Source organism: Ceratosolen solmsi, unplaced genomic scaffold (assembly GCF_000503995.2).
Source record: "Ceratosolen solmsi marchali unplaced genomic scaffold, CerSol_1.0 scaffold39, whole genome shotgun sequence".
In the NCBI taxonomy this organism is placed as follows: Eukaryota; Metazoa; Arthropoda; class Insecta; order Hymenoptera; family Agaonidae; genus Ceratosolen; species Ceratosolen solmsi.
The window spans coordinates 1003441-1023390 of record NW_011948433.1 but is presented as its reverse complement, the minus strand read 5'-3'; the positions used below and the strand labels follow the sequence as shown (position 1 = coordinate 1023390).

The window sequence follows — 19950 nt, the reverse complement described above, 5'->3', positions numbered from 1 at the left end:
TACTTTCAAAATGTTTTTATTTAATTTTACTTTTACAATTATATTTCGCGTACAAAAATATAAAATAAAACTTTCATAATTAAAACTAAAATAAAAATTAATTTATTTAAAAAAATATTTGATAATTTAAGTAAAATAAGTTTTAAATAACATAGAATATTGACGCGTAAATTATTGACCGTAAATAATTAAAAACTTGACATTAAAGAAAATTTATTACCGTCAATAAACAGTAAAGTAATATTATTAATAACCTTAATCATATAAAATATTCGAGAATAAGAACAATTTTTTTTATGTATTCATGAATAAGGAAGATATTAAATGATTTCCTGCAAAATTAAAACACAGATCTTGACATTTGGTTTCTTTCTGACGCAAATAATTGCATAAAAACATTTATGCATTAGTTAATTGTTTTTAAAATGTCCGATATTTTTAAGGCAACTGAATAAATAAATGGATATTATTTGTGATGAAATACCTGAGCAACTTCAATTATTAAATCATCGTGGTATTGATAACCAAAGTTTAAATAGAAGTGGAATAAAGGATAAAATGTCATCAAATATACCAATCATTGACTCATCTACAAGTAATTCTACAAATAAAATAAAGGATTTAAATTATCTAAAATCAAAGAAAAAGTTGAAATCAAAAATGTCAAATACCACAATAAATTATAATATTATTCATTCGAATAATATAAAAATTGGATCAACAACGAAACATACATATAATCTAAATAATTTTCAAGATCCTAATGCATCAATGAATAATTGTAATGAAAAAGAATCGAAACAAATGCTTCCAAATATAGAAACTTTAAGTAAAAGCACAGTAGAAATTACTAAGGAAGATATATTTTTAATTAAAACTCACATTGGTAGTGGATGGAAGGAGTTTGCTAAAAGAATTGGATTTTCAAAAGGTCAAATAGAGCAATTTTTAGAAGATTTTAAGCATAAAGGAATAAGTGAAGTTTTGTACCATATTTTAATAGATTGGAAGCAGTCTTGTACCAAAGAAGCAACAATTGGACGTTTAATTTGTGCCTTATGGTTAAGTCACGAGTACGATTGCATTGAAAGATTGGTATCAGCTCAAACAAAATAAAATAAGATAAAAATATTTATTTAAATTAAATTTTTATTCAATAGTAATATAATAGTAAACATTCCAAAGAAATAAATTCATTATTTTAAATATATTATTTCATATTTTTTAAATAAATGTACTGAAGTTTTTAATTGAATTTATTACATTATAAAGTATATTAAAATAATTTTTATTACCTGTAATATTTGTGGTTTAAACAAATTATATTATAATAACTAATTAAATTAAAAATTTTTGTTTTAGAGTAATTTAATTTTAAAAAAAGATTTTGTACATATATTCTGTTATATGAATAAATTGATATACTTACATCTTGTTATACTTAAAATTATAAAACTAAATAACTAGTTTATAAATATATTTCAAAATATTGTTATTTATAAATAAAAACTTTATGCATAAATTATTTTTCAGTTCAAATAAAATATCTAGATACTTTATTATTAATCAGAGTTCAGTTTTATCGCTTTGATTAAGTTCATCATGTTGCTCATCTTTTTCAGATTTATTGTCTTGTTCAGATGTCTCAACTTGTTCAGGTTTATTGTCTTGCTCACTTTCATCTACACCATCAGCTTCGGTTGTTGCATCACTATCATCCAGTTCATCTATGAATTCTGTACAATAATCGGCCATCTCTGTACAAATTTTAGTTTTAGCATCTTCTTCCTTACTACCCATAACTTTTATAAATGTTTCTTCATTGTCATTCACAACATCTTCGCACTAAATCATATTTAAATTCATAAATTAATTAAAAATATAGTTAGTGTATACAGCAAATATTCTATAATACTTACAAAGTATTCCAAACTTTTATTTAAATCACCATCTTGTATTATATCTACATCTCTGAGTAAAGGATTTAAACCAGACTCAGTCATCAATTTTAAAATTGTTAATCTACCATTAGATTTATATCTTGCCCTAACATAATCTTCCATTTTTTTACAAATATTATCAAGCATTTCAGAAAGATGAACTTCAGATCTGGTCATTGGTACCTATCCGAATTATCCAAATTTATTACAAAAATAATAAACATTATAATAGAAGAAGTAGATAAAGAAAAAAATGTATTTTACATGTTTGTGAAGTGTATTTCCTGCAGGATCTAATCGATATTGTCCGATTTCAATTTTTTTTTTAGGGTCAATTTGACCTACTTCTTTTTCAAATTCATCAACAATTATTCTACAAACTGTATCCAAAAAAATAAAATAATTAAAGCAAATTGCTAATATACATTTTAAATATTTCATACCAAATAAAATATTTTAAATTATACCTAAACATTTGACATGTTTTAAATTGAGATGTGCAGTAGTTGTAGATAAAATCAAAAATACAAAAGGTATTAATAGTTTCATTCTGGAATTAAAAAAATTTATAATTATAACAAATAATAAAAATATTGGTTGATTAACTATAACAGATGAGTTCAGTTAATAAAAAAATTATACTTACTTTAAGAAACGCATTCTAAATGTAATGTTTAAGAAATGACTGGAAATGATTTTGGTCTTACCTATTCATACGCTTGCCCACGTGTCTTTCGTCAACATATACATTCGAAGCCACCAATAGAAAAATGACATATGTTATATATCGTAATTTATAAGTCGTGTTCTGATGATAAGATATCACGGTCATTTATTTCATTAAAGGTGGGAGGAATTCTTTTATTGCACTTTGCAGTTAAAAAGTTTCCTCTTTTTACCACTAGCAGTAAAGCGCTGTGAGCAAGTAAAATTGCACATACCGATCCTCAATGAATCGTTATAGTAGTATAATTAAAAATGATATATCATATATATATATATATATATATATATTATAATAAATATCCATATGTATCAAATAATGTAAGAAAAAATGAAACACTTCCTTAATGCAGATTTAATAAACGCGTTACCCTTTGCATTTAATATAATTGAATATTTTAATTTTATATATGCATATATATATATATATATATATATTAACGAATAAAAAATAATCAGCCATTACTATTAAATAGCATATGTATCAGGACTATTTATAATTCTATTTATAATTCATTAGTTGAATACGTCATCACCATACGGTATCACATTGCGTAAAATAGTCGATGACGAATTTCTCTATAATTTTTAGAAATTAGCGACTATGATCAATAATTGAAACAATTATCATAACCACATAAACCTTATCGATTAAGAAATTGGTGAAATTTGACGTTTAGCAAATAAGTAATGTCACGTTTCAGGAGTTTAAGCAAAAATTAGTAATTTTCTCAAGCTTAAAATCTAAAATAACATAACTATCTACAACAATTCTCTAATAATATAATGATGATATAATAATATAATAATGGAGATTTATTTATTTTTGTATTTTTTGTTCGTTAGTCTCTCCCTTCAAATCGGTATCGCCCACGTACGTACGTGAGTAAATGCACGGACACAGTTTATTTTCTTACATTTTCCCGTTAATATTTATCACATTATTTTAATCATTGAATAGCACCGGTTATTACAATTATTTACTAAACAATCATTAATCAAAATATATTAAGCATCAGACGACAGAATTCGATTAAAAATTGATTTTAAAACTACAATAAAATTAATATGCCTTTCTCGTATTACATATGGGAAAGTAGTTTAAGATGCCTATATGATTTTTTAACACTGGAAAATTATAATTACACCAAATTAAGCATTCGTCTGCGTAAAACATAAAATTTGCTTTAGAAAAAGAATCGAGTAATACTGTAAAAAAAAAAAAAAAAAAAAAAAAAGACAATTTATGAGTAAAAAAAAAATTTACATAATTTTAAGTATTGCTATGATAACAAAAATTACAATACATAAATGTAAATTACATTAAAAAAAATTACCATGGCGAAATGGAATATTAAAAAATTACAAAACAATAAAATTAATTATATTTAAATATATATTACATGAATTGCTATTGTTATTAGCGGAAATTATTATAATACAACATTACAATTTTTATGTAATAAATAATTCTATTTCACTGAAAAACAGAAAACTAAATATATAATTGCTGGATAAATAAATGAACACTCGATATCTGAATTTCTTTTCTTATTTGAGGTAATTTGACACGACTAACATTATTTAAATAGCTGTGCGGTTTTCGGCAACCAATTTCAATCGGACCTTTACTAACCTCATTTATTCAAGAGCCTAATGTACACTTTATTTAGGCTTACATGGATCATTATTTTATTTTTTATTATGATCAATTCATTAATTTTAATTCATTTTGAAAAAAAATATAAATAAACGAAATAGGTGAACCATTTATTATTTTGTTACTCTAAAGTATTATATTGAAATTTGAACTATTATTAATCTTTGGATTAATTTTATTACATAAATTAAGATTTTCTAACTTTAGTATATAAATTATTTCAAATAATTAGTAGTTTAAAAAGTGCATTATATTTATAAGAGAATTATTTACCAAAATTTTGTTGTATGAATTTACTCTGTATACTAGTTTCAAGGTTAATATATTATTTAACGTATTAACGAATTGGTTGAATAATTTTCAATCGTTTATTCTAATTAAATAATCGTACTAATTTAAGTTTTTCAGCTAAATTATTTTAGCAAGAAATACCTTAATTTAAATTTTTTGTAATTCACAATTGTGAATCAAAATACAAGCAGCAAAATTTTTATGTTGAGTAAACGTTTATTTTAATTATAAATTAAACTATGAATGCTAATAAATTTACTCAATAATATAAAAACATTTAACGCATTTAATAAAGCAATAATTGGATAATAATTAATTTAATAAAATTAATTGATTGTTAAAGTTATAAATTTGAAGATGTTAATTGTATGTTTAATTATAAAAATTAATTGATAATAAACATGTGACGTATAATGTATAATAATTCATAATCATTAATTATAGAATGTACTTAATAATAGAGAAAAATTCATTTTAATGGTAATTTAAGACACTAATCAGACATTATCTACAATTATTCTATGGTCATCCGAAAGTCGTCCAAAAAGTTGAAAATCAATTATGAAAGTATGAATATGAATTACGAAAATTTCTTAACTTAATTAATCTTTATGATCGGTAATAGTCCACGAAGTTTTGGGATGTTTCAAATTCCACAGCAAAAGAGATGCAATTAAGTAACATTTTATTTAATTTCACGACTACTAAAACATCGATGCACATTAAAATTTAAAGTTACTCCACGTTAAGATAGGATTAGCCTTCAGCGCTCCCTATAGGACAAAATTTGTATTCTCAACAAGATACCTTACACCCCATAATTGAGGTTAATGTACACAAAGATTTTGTCTTTACGGCATTAGAAGATAATAATATCAAAAACATAAAAATTTTAGTAACTAATTTAGAAAATAACTTTCATATTGATTTCGTTGATATAATATAAAAAGCAGAATTAAGTAATGGTAAATCACTTTTATAGTATACTTATTTTGAATATAAAATATTTAACATTTAAATAATAGATATTCAAGTATTAGTTATAAATATATTAATAATTTTCTCATTTAGTATTCTTTAATACATAAAACTGAAAATGCTCACGAAGACAGTATTTGGACATGTGCTTGGGGATGTCCAAAGAAAAAGAAGGACACGCAAATAGACAATGAAGATTCCCGGTAAATTCATTGTTATAATCATTTTAATATCTGAATTGTTTTATTTTATTAAATATAATACATATGTAGTGACTCCATACGATCAAACGATGATATTACAAGTGAATACATTATAACTGGTTCAGTAGATGATACAGTAAAAGTTTGGGAAAATAAGGATGGGAGCTTAAAACTTAAACATAAACTTACTGGACATTCGCTAGGAGTTGTTTCTGTAGCAACCAATTCTGATGGAACAAGTAAGAATAATTTGAATTTTTATCTAAATATATAAGGCCATGAAAATGAATATTTTATCATTGCTAAATAAATTAATATTTATATATTGCTAAAATTATGTTTAATTACAAAATTTTATAAATTTGTTTGTATGTTACATTTAGCAATATTAAAATATAATTGTAAATTAATATTTAAATATACAATAAATATTATATTTTTAGAGTGTGCATCTAGTTCCTTAGATTCAAGTTTAAGAGTATGGGACTTAGAGTCAGGTGAAAAAATGTACAGTATAGAAGTTGGACCAGTTGACATTTGGACAGTTTGTTTTTCTCCGGATGATAAATATATTGTTTCTGGGAGTCATGCAGGAAAAATAAATTTATACAGTGCGGAAAATGGAAAACAAGAACAAATTTTAGATACAAGAGGAGGGAAATTTACTTTTAGTGTAGCTTATGTAAGAAATAAAATATGTCTAATTTATATAATAAATTTTATTTAAAAATTCAGAAAACTTATTGATATTAATTAGTTTTTATAATTATTAATTAACTTCATAAATGCAGGTATAATATATATATATATATATATATTGAGAGCAATTTAAAGTAAAAATTCAAGCATTCATAATATATTGATTTAATTAGCATAATTTTTTTTAATTCATTATTATTATCTTGACTTAATAACAATAAAAAAAATTTTTGTTTACAAACAATGGACTACTTTTTATTGGAAATACAATTATTTAAATTACTACAGTGTAGTGATTATTTTTCTGCAATATATTATCTAATAATTGCATTATTACTTATAGAGTCCAGATGGTAAATATATAGCAAGTGGCGCAATAGATGGTATCATAAATATTTTTGATGTTGCTTATGGAAAAGTGTTACAAACTCTGGAAGGTAAGAATTTAAAATTCTTTAATAAATACATATACTCTGTAACAAGTTTATACAAAATTATTTTGTTTTACAGGGCATGCTATGCAAATTCGATCTTTATGTTTCTCTCCCGACTCTCAACTACTCTTAACTGCTAGTGATGATAGTCATATGAAATTATATGATATGTAAGAAGCAAAGTTATTAAAAGCCAAAATTACTTATTTTCATATTTAAAATAATTATTGTAAAGTAAAATGTAAATTTTAACAGAAAAGATGCAAATGTAGCTGGAACTATGTCCGGACACGCTTCTTGTGTACTTGGAGTAACATTTGCTTCTGATGGTAAAAAATTTGCTTCTAGTAGTTCTGACCATACCGTTAAAATTTGGGAATTGGCTCAGCGACAATGTTTACATACTTTTCATGACCATACTGATCAGGTAACTTTAAAATTAAAGCTTGATTAATTAAATAAAAATGAATAATATTAAGTTTAATAATCCATTTTCAGGTATGGGGTGTAAAATATCATCCCTCAAAAAATAATTTACTTGTATCTGTCGCTGAAGATAAAGCCATTAATTTATACGAACATCCTGAATAATACTTCATTTGTATATATTGTACATTTTATAATATTAACAACATTAAAAAGGTTCTTTCATAACAAAAGTGTTTCATTTAGGATAAAAAATAAACAATCGTAATTAGCTATAAATTTTATTATATTTTGATCGATAATAATATACAAATCACGAAAATATCGATCAAACTCAAGGCATACTGACAAAATATTATACTTACATACTAGACAGATTAGAGAAAGAGAAATATTATTGATAAGTAATTATACAGTATATCTGTCTGGTATACAGACCAAAATTGCTTTAAAACAAAGCATAAAATAGTAAATAAAATAAACTAAAAACCCTGAATGTATTCCAAGTTGGAAAAATTAACTTCAGTTAATTTGAACTGGATGCAGGGTTTAAAAGTATGTTAAAGAAGATACTAAGTTCAAATAAAACTTTTTTTCTTTATTATAAACTTGTATTTTCTTTAACACAACTCTATAAAAATAACTAATAAACAAAAAAAAAAATAATTAATTTTTCGGTACTCAATATTACAAACTATTTCCTTCTTTAAAAAAATTCATATTATAAATACGAAATATTCAAATAGAAGGAAAGCTGATATTACTGAGTAATTGAACCATACAATATATACATACACATAACCATGGCATCACAGATTTATATCAAATTTTTTAATAATCTACAAAATATGCGAAAACAAATAAATAAATAAATATATAATGTTTCAGTTAAGAAAAACCTGTGATTTGCGCAATTTGATCAATAAATAAAGTGTCTTGACTTGACCAGAATATTTACTAGTCAAAGATAAATGATCTGTAAAAGGTATCATATCTACTGAAAATTACCTCACAGAAACAAAATTCATATTATTTCTTGTCAAGTATCAAATTTAAAATATTCTTGCTTAGATTATTTTAAATCACTATTTTTAAAAAAGTTACGCAATTTCTTTAATAAATGATTTACAATATAAAATAAACAGTATTCATTTAAGTTTATTATTATATAAACATTTATAAAATAATTCTATTTCCCAATCATATTTTACCGAAGAAATTATAACTTCTCAAAATAATATATTTGTTTTTGACAAGTGAATGTATGTAACGGTGAGTGTAACTGTAACAAAACAATAATACATCCATTTTTAATTGAAATCGTGATGTTTCTTAGTAAGTTTAAATAAAATGGACTAGAAACAAAAGGTTTCGTTTACTATATCAATATTTTCTAATACTTAGTCCGATCTAGGTACATTGTTATTTGGACCTCAATTAAGTCACATACCTATTCAATATCTATTATCATGGAAAATTTATATTTAAGAAACAAAATAAGTTTTTAGCTGATAATCTAACTTTTTTTATTATGCCATGTGTCATACTATCAGTCTTGAGAAATTAAGAATTGGATACTAGACTCGCTAATCTTATCCAGCTATACTTAATGAAATGTTTCGATATAAAAGTAAAGAAAATGGAAACGAAATGAATTATTTTGATCATTTAAATTTACTAAAACTTACGTTTTTTTCATAGTCGATTTTTTGGATGTACAATAGTGTATTGCAAATTTAATATGCAATTGCTTAAACATTAAATGCTAAATTTTTTTCTACACATTTTCCATATTCTTTATATACAGAATTAATAAATAATCGATGTCGTATCAACTTAAGATTTAGATAACTGACTCGCTTTAAGAAATTCACTTAATGCATCATTTATATACAAGATTTAACGATGCATCAAGTATGTTATAATATTATTAAGATTTTTGGTTTGGCTCTATGGTTATTAAATTATTTGATTCAATGAATCGCACTATAAATTGAATAAAAGAAATCAATAGATAAACTATTTAATTTATTTGTATTACTTTAAAATCTTTAACAAATGTTTATTTTACTTTTCAAATTACTCAAAAATTTGTTTAAAATTGTCGATTAAAAGAAAGAAAGCATTAAAATAAAATTAATTTTATTTTAAATGGTTTATCAAATAAAAAATAAAAATTTGTTAAAAACAGGAATTATTTAGTGATATATAATTTAAAAATAATCTATTAAAAAATTTTTCACTAGAAATAAATTATAATAACCAAATGATTTTTTTTTACAAATGAAAAAGAAAAATTTTAATCTCTCGAATAGCTAAGAATAACTTTTAAATTTTTTTATAAAATAAAATTTTATAACATATTTAAAAGATTTCAAAATAATTCTATAATTTATCCAATTGATTATTTATTATAAAATAATTTATTAAATTAGTAAAGAATAATCATTAAATATTATAATTCAAATACAATATTTGACTTGAGTTTATTATCTTTAGTTAATTCAAGCCAAATATTTTAAGGAAATCAATCACATTTTTTGACACTACTTGATGTACATTTAATTCTTTGTTAACAAATTTAATTTAAAAAGCAATTTAAAAGAATGAACAATTTTTATAATTATTTCTTATTAAAATAAATAAAATTACAATTCTGTATGAATAATGTATATTATCTACAGATTCATATATCTAATAACATTATCTTAATGCATAAAAATGAATATAAAGTTCAGAATTTATGATTAATTGTAGTGTAACTAATAATTGAATTGGTAACTTAAAACGAAAAAAAAAAAATCAAACAAAAGAAAACCAGGAGATAATATTCATAATCAATATCTTATGTATTACTACCATTTGTTAAAGTTAGTATTTTTAATTACTTATAATTGAAAAAAATATAAGACTTGTAAATGGAATTGTAATTTTTTCGTTTTATAAAATTGTAATACCTATAATTTTAACAATTTATAATTGATAAGATAAGCCAAGTAATGTGATTTATAAATAGTTTTAAACTGCTTTAAATTAAATTCCCTAACCAGAAGTATGTCAATCTTACACAGTAGTCACCTTTCCCGAAGCTGAGATGAAGTCTTTATTCGAATTTTCCGAATCTTTGGTAACATCCTCAAAAGTGGAACTTCTACATAACCTACAAGCTTGCTGCCTATTGCTAGGAGAATCAATATCGTCCGATCTGCGGTTTTGACTAATCCATTGCCTTGTGTCGGTTTTTACACAGCGTTGCTTATTTCTATTTTCCTCGACTTTTTTCCACAAGCTGGCAATCTTACTGGTAGCTTCCTTCACCATTTTACGAGTTCCTTGAGTTGAGGCATTGGAAACAATGCTTGAATTGCTGTTAGAGCGCTGTCCCAATAAAATTTTTCGAGGTATTCCGCTTTCATTGACAGAGCCAATTTGATAATTCGATGAAGACTTTACTACTGGACTACATAAATTTGTCGAAGATCGCTTGGGGATGTTCATACACGTAGAAATTTTCTCGGCGCTTGTTGTTTTTGTAAGCTTTGATGATTTTGGCTTTTGAGGAGTTCGAAGAGAAATCTTCGATTTTCCGTGAACTGGAGAAGTTTTTGGTGATAGTTTTGCAGCTAAAAATAAGATATTTTTATTACGATATATAATGACAATTGAAAACAACTAATTGGTAAAATTTATGAAATTTAATAAATATTTCTATTAAAATTATTATAAAAATTATTGAATTTACGATGAGACTTTCATAACTTTTACAAAACTTTGCACAATACAATTCTTTATTAAAAAATGTCATATTAAAATAGTTCTTTTCATGATCAATTGAAATAAATTAACTGAATAAATCTAAATAAATTAAGCTCACTTGAATTTGTTGCCTTTTTTAAATTTGGCTTAAACGATGACATTGGTAAAACCATAGGAACATTTTCCATTTCCGGCTCGTCTTTGACAAAAGTGCCTTGTCTTTCCAAAGGTTTTATCGGCATTTCCAATTTTTCCGCTTTCGTACTCGTATCGTTGTAATTACCTGGCGTACTAAACCGTTTAATTGCTTTCGAGCCCTTTTGCGAAATTGGGCTCCGTTTGATGGCATTGGTACTCGTTGAAACAGATTTATCTGCCACTCCAACAGCATTTAATGACATTTTTGGAGAACTTTTCGATTTTTGAAAGCTATTATTTTGTCGGAGCGTGGTAGCTCTTGTCGGGCGTACCATTGGTGAAGTATTGCTACGACTGATTGTTGGTCCACCTACGAACGGTGCCTGCTTTAACGGAGAAGACTGTGGAGTAGACTTCCTTGTATTGGGCATCGAATACAGTGCCTTTCTTCGCCCACGAATGGCTTTTGGAGTGTCAAATTCCGATTGCTCCGTGCCATTTGATTCCACGCTTAGATCCCTCGAAATTGTTCCTGGTTTTACGATTCGTGGACCTTTGCAGATTTGTCTTTCTTCTTTATCGGATAAGTCCTTCTCACCATCTAGTTTAAGCTCATCTAAATCTTCTATATTTTCTGCAATAAAATCTTCATTCATAATCTTACCGTTCATATCGTAAAATGTTTCGGAAACTCCATTCGCTAGTTTCATTTCCACAGTGTGTTCTATTCCCAAATTCGGATATTCATAATTTGCAAATGCTTCTTCAATTTTAATTTTCTGTTCGTGATTTGAAAATGTTTCAACTTTCGTTTTTTCTGAATTTTTCGCTTCACCCGAAGAAGTTGTAGCTTTTATAACTTCGTCAGAATAGAACCTCGAAGTCCCTTCATCGTTTGAAAGTCTTTTATGGTATTTTTCTTTGCTGCCCTGATCAATGTTTGGATTTACCTTAGAAGTAGTCTTCTTGCCACTGGTAAATTTTTTTAGCATAGGAATACCAGTTTTGGCAATTGATTGAATGCCAGACTTTTCTGTATTGGATAATTTTACACATTCACTTTCTGAGACATCACTATGTCCAGTTTTATCGAAAACAGGACTGCCAAGGATTTGAGTTTGAAATCTAGCTCTATCTTCTTGTCGACGTTGTTTTGGTGTCAGTTTTGAGAAAGGTGAACATTTACCAGCAAAATTTTTCAAACAATTTCCATTTGCTTGCTCTTTCTTAACCCGTTCTGCTTCAATAATATACGTTTTATATCTTTCCTTAATACATTGCCGTTTTTGTTTTGGTGTTAAGTTATCTAAAATTAAAAAAAATACTATTCTTTTATACTAATTAATACTTAATACATTTTATTTTATCATTATAAATGTAACTTATGATTCATTTTCAAATTAGTAGAAAAAAAAATCATCCTACTATTATTAAAATTAATTTCAGGTGCTCTAATAAATATTAACGTAGTATATATTATGATTTATAACACCATGACAATTATAAATAAATATTGATTTTTTAAGTAATATAAATTGTATGACCTGTATGATTATTGTGCAAATATATTTTCGATGTTAATTCACCAGAATCGCTGCAACAGTCGTTTAAAATAAGAGTTTCTGTTTCATTTGTATCATTAGCTATTTCTTCGATTCGTTCGTCGAAGACATAATGCGTCGCTTCTTCGTTGTCAATTTCTGTATCAATACAAAGAGTTTTGCCTTCCATTGACGACTCATCCATTTGACTAACTTCATTAAATAAAGAAGGAGGATTAATGTTCTCTAAACATTCGCTTAGGCTATTAGTGGCACTCCCATGCATTGTATCGGCATATCTATTTTAAAATAAAATCCACAAATATTTTATCTTTTTAAAATCATTATAAAATTACAAATAACTCTTAATATCTACCTCATACAGGTAGTGGATAAAACGTTAGTGAGTGGCTTTATAAGATCAAATACTGGATCACTACTAGCTAAGCCATTAGAATCACTATCTTTGCAATCTGCAATTTCAGAAGTGATACTTGCTACGCTTAACATACTGTTTTCCATATCGCCTACATCCAATAATTCATCCATTATTGATGGGGGCTTAACATTCTCTATTTGAGAATTATTACAACCATTAAATTCACTTAAAAGATTTTCCAGGCTACCTGTGCGATTCTGACCATGATTCAAGGCACGTCGAGCAACAACTCCAATAGGTAAAGATTTTTTCTTACTTGATGTAAATTGCATTGGTGGAAGAGAAGTGGACTGATGACCTTTTTCTATAAATATAATTACTTATTTTTATATTTTTAAAAATATTAATTATTTCATAAAGAATATTTATCATACCTGCTGAATTATCAATGCTATCCGTTATTCCACTAATACTCGCAGTAAGAGAAATAAGACTTCCCATCGTAGATGGAGGATTAATTGCATCGAGATCTATGGAGGCTAAACTAATTTGATTTGCTTCAGCGCTAACAGCTTCTGCAAGTTTTATAGCCTCTCTCTCGATGATCTTGGATTCCGTCATGGTAGTTGTAATACTACAATCCTCTTCCGTGAGTTCGCTACCCACGATATGATCATCTTGAATGTCACTTTTAAAAGAGGAAACTAGCGGAATACTGGTACTAATACTAGGAAAGGAGAGTTCGTTTGGTGAGTCCTCATTCCATGTATCACTAAGCAAACTTCCCTTCATCGTGCATGAATCTCGTTCACGCATTGCTTCACTTTGCTGAACCAATGTAGCAGTAAGTCGATCGAGCGAAGCTATCATTGCATCTGGATCCCGCTGCCTTCGATATTCATCTTCCTTTTTACCCGTAATTTCTCCCTAATTTAAAAACATAATTTATCGATATATTATTAGTATAAATAAATATATATACGTATAAAAAAAATCTTTTTATATTATTAATAATGGCATAAGCTATTTATTGGTTTTCACTATTAAAATAGTTAAAACACTGTTTCACTGTTAAAACATTCTTACCATTTGTGAAATAGATTTATCACTATTATTTGTGGTGATAATTTGTTTAGATGTATCGATCGTGTCATTATCAATCTGATATTTCGACGCAGCATCTGGTCCAATTAATAAGAGCGTTTCAGGATTTGCTATTCCTGATTTAATACATAATTCTAAAAGTACTTGCTCTGACTTTTCAACTGAATCAAAAGACTCCTTTTTCTCGGAATTCGATGAAGTAACAGTGTGTTCAATTTGATTTCCTCCTAAATCAATTTCATCTCTCTCGACTTTACTATTAACCGACATATAACTAAGAGTTGAAGAGCATTGTTGAGATGAGCTACAGTCATCGTTTGCCAACGAATTTTGGTCTATTATTTGAGAACTTTTATCAAGAACATACGTTTCTTGGATAGTATAATAATCATTAGTGTAAGTTATTTCACTAATATCTCTATCATCTTCCAGTAATTGTTGATCCATCGACTCTAATGACGTTAAAGGAGTAGGCTATAAAACAAATTAAAATTTCTTTTATAAAACACACGTATGAACAATTTTATATAAAAGAATTGATAATTTATATAAATATACTTGATTTCCGGCTAACATGTCATTAACATCTTGAGTTTCAATGTCATTCAGGCTTGTATTTGTTTTATACCTTACAAGATTATTTTCAGAATGTAAATCTTCATCGTAACTATTTCGTCTGAATGTGTGCCCAAAGTGTAAACTGAATTAAAAAAAAAGTATCTTATCACATTTCCAAAATTTACTTAATAATAAATTACTTATAAATAGTACCAATTAATATGATTATTTTGAGCATTTCTTTTAAGAATAATGTTTAATGTGTATTTACCTCTGATTATGCAAATAATTATGTTCATTTTCAAAACTATTAGTTTCCAATGATGTAGGAAAATTTTGCCCTTCCATATTATATCTTATATTATTGATTTTTGCTTTCTCACTGTTGGCTACTATTTTAGGTTCGTCTCCAATTAATGAAGTAAGACTAGGCAGTCCAGAGCTCTCATCTAATTTCTGATCTTCAAAAATAGCACTATCACTTTCCAGTGATCTACCAGTTTCTAAAGTTAAAGTACTCTCTATTAAAAAGAAGAAAAACGTTTAATAATAATATGTAATTGTAATATTATTTGGCATTGAATGTAATAAATGAATTTCTACCCGAATTTGTTGATCGAAGTGAGTCCGCTCTCGAATTATCTCTAATATAATTTTGTGATTTAAAATGTTGTTCTGCAATTGCATTAATAGTAAGCTGTTTAGAGCTATTATATGAACCTTTCTGACCAAATTCAGAAATTTTTCTAAAATGAGCTCGCAATCTACTTTCTTCATGCAGATCCGAAGCAGAAGAAGCCCTGGAGGAATTTAACGAACCCTGATATGGTGTTCCTTCGGTACAATAGGTTTTGACAGTATCTTGTTCAGTACCTGTGAAATATGCTGAACTTTGTTTATCATCATCCGAAGTATGTTCTGCATATTTGATACTGTAATCTGTAGGTTGGTCTAAATTTGTCTCGATATAATCATTATAGGGATCGGTTATAGGAGATATAACCTTTTCGATATTCTTTACTGGAAGATTATAATTTGTTACGCCATTAAATGGCAATACGTTCTTAAGTTTTTCTCCAGTTATATTACAAATATTTGTCTCCGGTTTTATGATTTTTGAATGTGTAGAATCATAGGAATTTGATAATAAATTGTCTTCGATGGTTGGATGCGACAGTCCTTTCGAAGAATTAGTATCTTGATTGGATGTCGTAGCCCATGACACTGTTGTAGTATCGTACCTTAAACCACGCAAATCTGGTAATGGTTCTCCAGGTTTTAAACGCTCTGGAATTGCATTCATGTAACGTAAAGTATACTTCTTTTCTGTTAGACCTGAAACATCATATCATAACAATAATTATTTAATTCTTATACAAAAATAATTTAGACAATTTAAAAATTTCCAGTTTTTACGCAAATGAAAAATACTGCAGTTTTTAATAATAATAATAATAATAATAATAATAATAATAATAATAATAATAATACCTTTTGAATGTCCATTTGTAGTAACAGTACTGTCAAAATTAACTGCTGAATGTACAGATGCTGATTGCTGTTGGATTTGTAACTGTGATAGTGTCATTCCATTTCGTGCTTGACGATTAGCCTTTTCAAAAACTGTGTCAGAATGTGTACTAGTAACTGAGCGCATAGATTCTCTACTTTCACTGCGTGTAAAACCAGTGAATTTCAGTCCAGAGGATCCAGCTTGATTCACAACGGGAGTATGAACTGTTCTGCTAGACGTTTCAAGGAAATTTTGATCAATTTTAAAAGAAAATTTATCTTCTTTATTTATAGGTGAAGTACTTGGTTCAATGTTGTCACAAGTTTCTGCCAAAGTTTGATCAATTTCTTGTTCAAGAGCCTTTTGTCTATAATAATAAAATTTAACGATATAATATATAATTAATTTCAATATTTTTATAACTTAACAATTATAATATAGTAAATAAAATTAATATTTTTTAGATAATAAAGTGAAAATTTTTTTGGTATCTATTATACATTTAATAAATTAAATTTTAAAATATATTAACAATTTGATTGATTAAATTTTTTTGAATTTTACATTCAGCAATTGAAATATTATTTTCATAATTAGAACTAAAAGATGTAGTAAAGTTGAAATATAGAATGATATTACCTCCGAGCCATTAAACTGGGTAAAGTAGGAAGACCTAGTCCCCTTGCAGTTGAATCCATATGAACTAAACTATTTCCATTAGGTCGAGCACTCAGAAGATTCTTTAATGCCGCGCTAGAACCCATTGATATCATTTTGTGTTTAGAATGAACAAGACTTCGTAACATAGGAACGGCTCCAAGATCCCAAAGAAGTCGTTGATCATCCGGACATCGAGCAGAAAGATTCCAAAGTGCACCACAGGCATTGCTCACTACTGTTAAACTTGGCGATCTTAATTGTCTAAGTAGTACCTTAGTAAGAATAAAGAAAAATAATTTATTACAAATTTTCTACAAAAAGAAATAAATATTTATGAAAAATAACAACAATGAGAACAAATATTATTTCAACCACAATAAATGTTAAAAATCATTGTTCATTAATCGCAATAAATAGTGTAATAGCGAAAGTTCTTTGTAATTTTAATATTACAGATTAATATTTTAAAAAAGTAATAAATAAATCATTGATTATTAAATTGTTTTACCTGAAGGCAACCGCGTTCTCGTACTACGGATCGATAATCATCTCTAACAGCAATATGACTGGAAACGTTTCTTAATATTCCACCAGCGTTTTCAACGATCGTCAATGTTTTTGACGGAGCGTTGTAACTCAGCATGTCAACCAAAAATGCTAAAGCACCTTCAACGGCGCAAATATCCATTTTATTTGTACTGCAGTGAGCTGATAGATTCCACAGAGCAGAAAGAATGGATTTGAGAGTCGATTCTTTACGTCCTTCCATCGCAGCTTTCATTAAGCCAATAACAGCACCGACTTCACGCAATGTTTGTTTACTATTGCTGTCTGCTCTCCAAGACAGATTACGAAGAACACTTGCCGTCACTTGCCTTAAGTCATCACTTGAACTTTCTAGTTGCAAAACCTGGAAAAAAATATTAAATTTATTATACAAAAGTTAATCGCGTTTCAAACTATCTTTGTTAGAACAGTTAGCAACGATAAAACAATTAATTACCAATGATTTCATAAATTCATGAAAGGAACATAAAAGAGCTTTATTATTTCCATCTCCAAATGTTAGATTTGTTAAAGCCATGCCAGCATATCGCCTTAAAGTAATACAATTTTGATCTTCAGATTTGCCTCCATGTGCAGTATGATCCATCTCGATGAGTTCAGCAACAGCATGTAAGCCACCAAGTTGACACATGGCATATCGATGACTTTCATCAAATGACAGCTTCATCAATGCTGCAATGGTTGCACTTGGATGCCTTTCCAAATCATTTAAAGTTTGACTGTTTTCCAAAGAAATCCTAATTGTCTGACAATAATCTCGTATTTGCTCTAGCAGTCGAAGCACTCGAACTTCACGTCTACTAGATTTTTCATCGTTTCTTGCATGTACAATATTATTTAAAGCTCGAGAAGCACGTTCTCGAGTCTCAGGATCCTGTCCTGGCGCATGAATTAATTGAATAAGTAGTGGCAAGCAACCTGACTGCCTCATTACAAGGCAACTTTCTACTGAATTACTCATTGAAAGCAGTGTAACACTCATATCTTCCCGACCTTTGGTACTCCCTAACATACTTAAAAGGCTATAAACTACATCCATTTTAGCTCCTAATCGTCGTTGTCCTTGCATACCCGATGATGGATTCATTCCAGTACCAGATGAAAAACTCATTACACTAGCTAAATCCTGTAACATTAACAAAAAACAATAAGTTACAAGAATTTAAAATTTTCATTATTGAAATGAAGAAGCATAGCATAAGAGTATAAACTATTATTGATATCACATATCTAACTTACGTTTCGTGTTTCTGATCCAATCTGCTGAGCAGATAACCCTGCAGATTGACTTAAACCCCATAGATTTGACGTTACTGGCCAAGTTTCATGAGTTGTAGGTGGTTTTTGAAATTGTAGCAAACTTTGATGGCCATCGTCGTTAATACCATTTTCATCAAGTTTGTAATTTTGTTTACTTTTGGCATACTGCTATAACAAGTAAAATTTTCAAAAATACTACGTTGTATTTACACAAACAAATTATAAACTGCAAATATAAAATAAACTTTATACTTAATATTGTAATAATAATAATAATAATATTAATGCCGATACTAAACTTATATATTTTAAACGAATCAAAATTTTCATGATTTTTCTTTGAATATTTATGAAAGTATAATAAGAAGATTCCAATTCTCATATTTTTACTTCCTCACAATTAAAATTTTAAAAGTTAAAAATTAAAAGTTTAAAATTTCTTGAAATGTTAAATTATTATAAATATTTCTTTATTTGACAACAAATATGAATGAGATAACTATTTTTATTACTTAATATTAAAAAAAAATTGTAAAAGATGAAAACATTATATCATTATTTATTAGGAAAACGAAGTAAAAAAGAAGTGGAGAAAGAATTACCAATTAAGAAAACAAATGGCAATGTCAGCTATAAAAATGTCAAACAAAAGATCCTAATGAATAACAACTAAATTAAAAATTTAAATCGATGATGTTCACAAAGTTAACTACATAGTAAGATGTTAATATAGTCATACCCCTGGAAAAAAAGGAAACTGATCTAAAGGCCCTAAACACCCTTATAACCTAAAAGTAAAGACCGACTCGGCAATCAACATGTACGTAACACAATAAACATTCGCATAAACACATCACTAAACATTAAGGTAAATACTAGATATGCACTAGTACTGTAAATTTAAAAAATATTAATCACAAGGAATCGAAACGGATCCCTGCCTAAAAGCAAAATGTGGCAAACTAGACGGACAAAACACAGCACAAGTCTTTCTTTTTTTTCTTTATGTTATACAGTAACAACAGCCGCTAAAGCACAAATCCCACACTCGTACCTCAGACACTAGGATGTTATTATTGGAAAGAGAGGGGAATTATAGGAGAGGACAGAAGAGAAGAGA

The 19950-nt window shown here is 27.1% G+C and overlaps 4 protein-coding genes across 4 annotated transcripts in view; 2 read left to right on the top strand and 2 right to left on the bottom strand.

Moving 5' to 3' along the window:
- Positions 1–285: 285 nt before the first annotated feature.
- On the top strand, positions 286–1170 carry imd (death domain-containing immune deficiency protein). The gene has a single exon (XM_011502399.1). It carries the CDS (start codon positions 460–462, stop codon positions 1114–1116), a length of 657 nt encoding a protein of 218 aa, XP_011500701.1. The 5' UTR covers positions 286–459; the 3' UTR covers positions 1117–1170.
- Positions 1171–1510: 340 nt separating this feature from the next.
- sel (canopy family protein seele) lies at positions 1511–2896 on the bottom strand. The gene is made up of 5 exons (XM_011502398.1): positions 2648–2896; positions 2408–2490; positions 2205–2320; positions 1920–2123; positions 1511–1845 (listed from the first exon to the last, which is right to left on the bottom strand). Exons 1-5 carry the CDS (start codon positions 2770–2772, stop codon positions 1567–1569), a joined length of 807 nt encoding a protein of 268 aa, XP_011500700.1. The 5' UTR covers positions 2773–2896; the 3' UTR covers positions 1511–1566.
- A 2646-nt stretch (positions 2897–5542) lies between these two features.
- On the top strand, positions 5543–7603 carry LOC105364471 (WD repeat-containing protein 61). The gene is made up of 8 exons (XM_011502397.1): positions 5543–5579; positions 5686–5795; positions 5865–6034; positions 6239–6477; positions 6838–6931; positions 7005–7098; positions 7184–7355; positions 7427–7603. The coding sequence occupies exons 1-8, from the start codon at positions 5577–5579 to the stop codon at positions 7517–7519; spliced, it is 975 nt and encodes a 324-aa protein (XP_011500699.1). The 5' UTR covers positions 5543–5576; the 3' UTR covers positions 7520–7603.
- A 958-nt stretch (positions 7604–8561) lies between these two features.
- Positions 8562–19950, bottom strand: part of LOC105364598 (uncharacterized) — a 27419-nt gene continuing 16030 nt past the window's right edge. Inside the window, exons 5-19 of the mRNA XM_011502578.1 lie at positions 18810–18998; positions 18007–18696; positions 17512–17913; positions 16983–17275; positions 16322–16710; positions 15434–16165; positions 15102–15351; positions 14831–14972; positions 14255–14746; positions 13603–14095; positions 13166–13532; positions 12793–13088; positions 11229–12554; positions 10433–10977; positions 8562–8636 (exon numbers count right to left, since the gene is read on the bottom strand). Of these exons, the coding sequence (XP_011500880.1) occupies positions 8574–8636; positions 10433–10977; positions 11229–12554; positions 12793–13088; positions 13166–13532; positions 13603–14095; positions 14255–14746; positions 14831–14972; positions 15102–15351; positions 15434–16165; positions 16322–16710; positions 16983–17275; positions 17512–17913; positions 18007–18696; positions 18810–18998 (6669 nt within the window). The 3' untranslated portion in view covers positions 8562–8573. The remainder of the gene's footprint in view (positions 8637–10432; positions 10978–11228; positions 12555–12792; positions 13089–13165; positions 13533–13602; positions 14096–14254; positions 14747–14830; positions 14973–15101; positions 15352–15433; positions 16166–16321; positions 16711–16982; positions 17276–17511; positions 17914–18006; positions 18697–18809; positions 18999–19950) is intronic.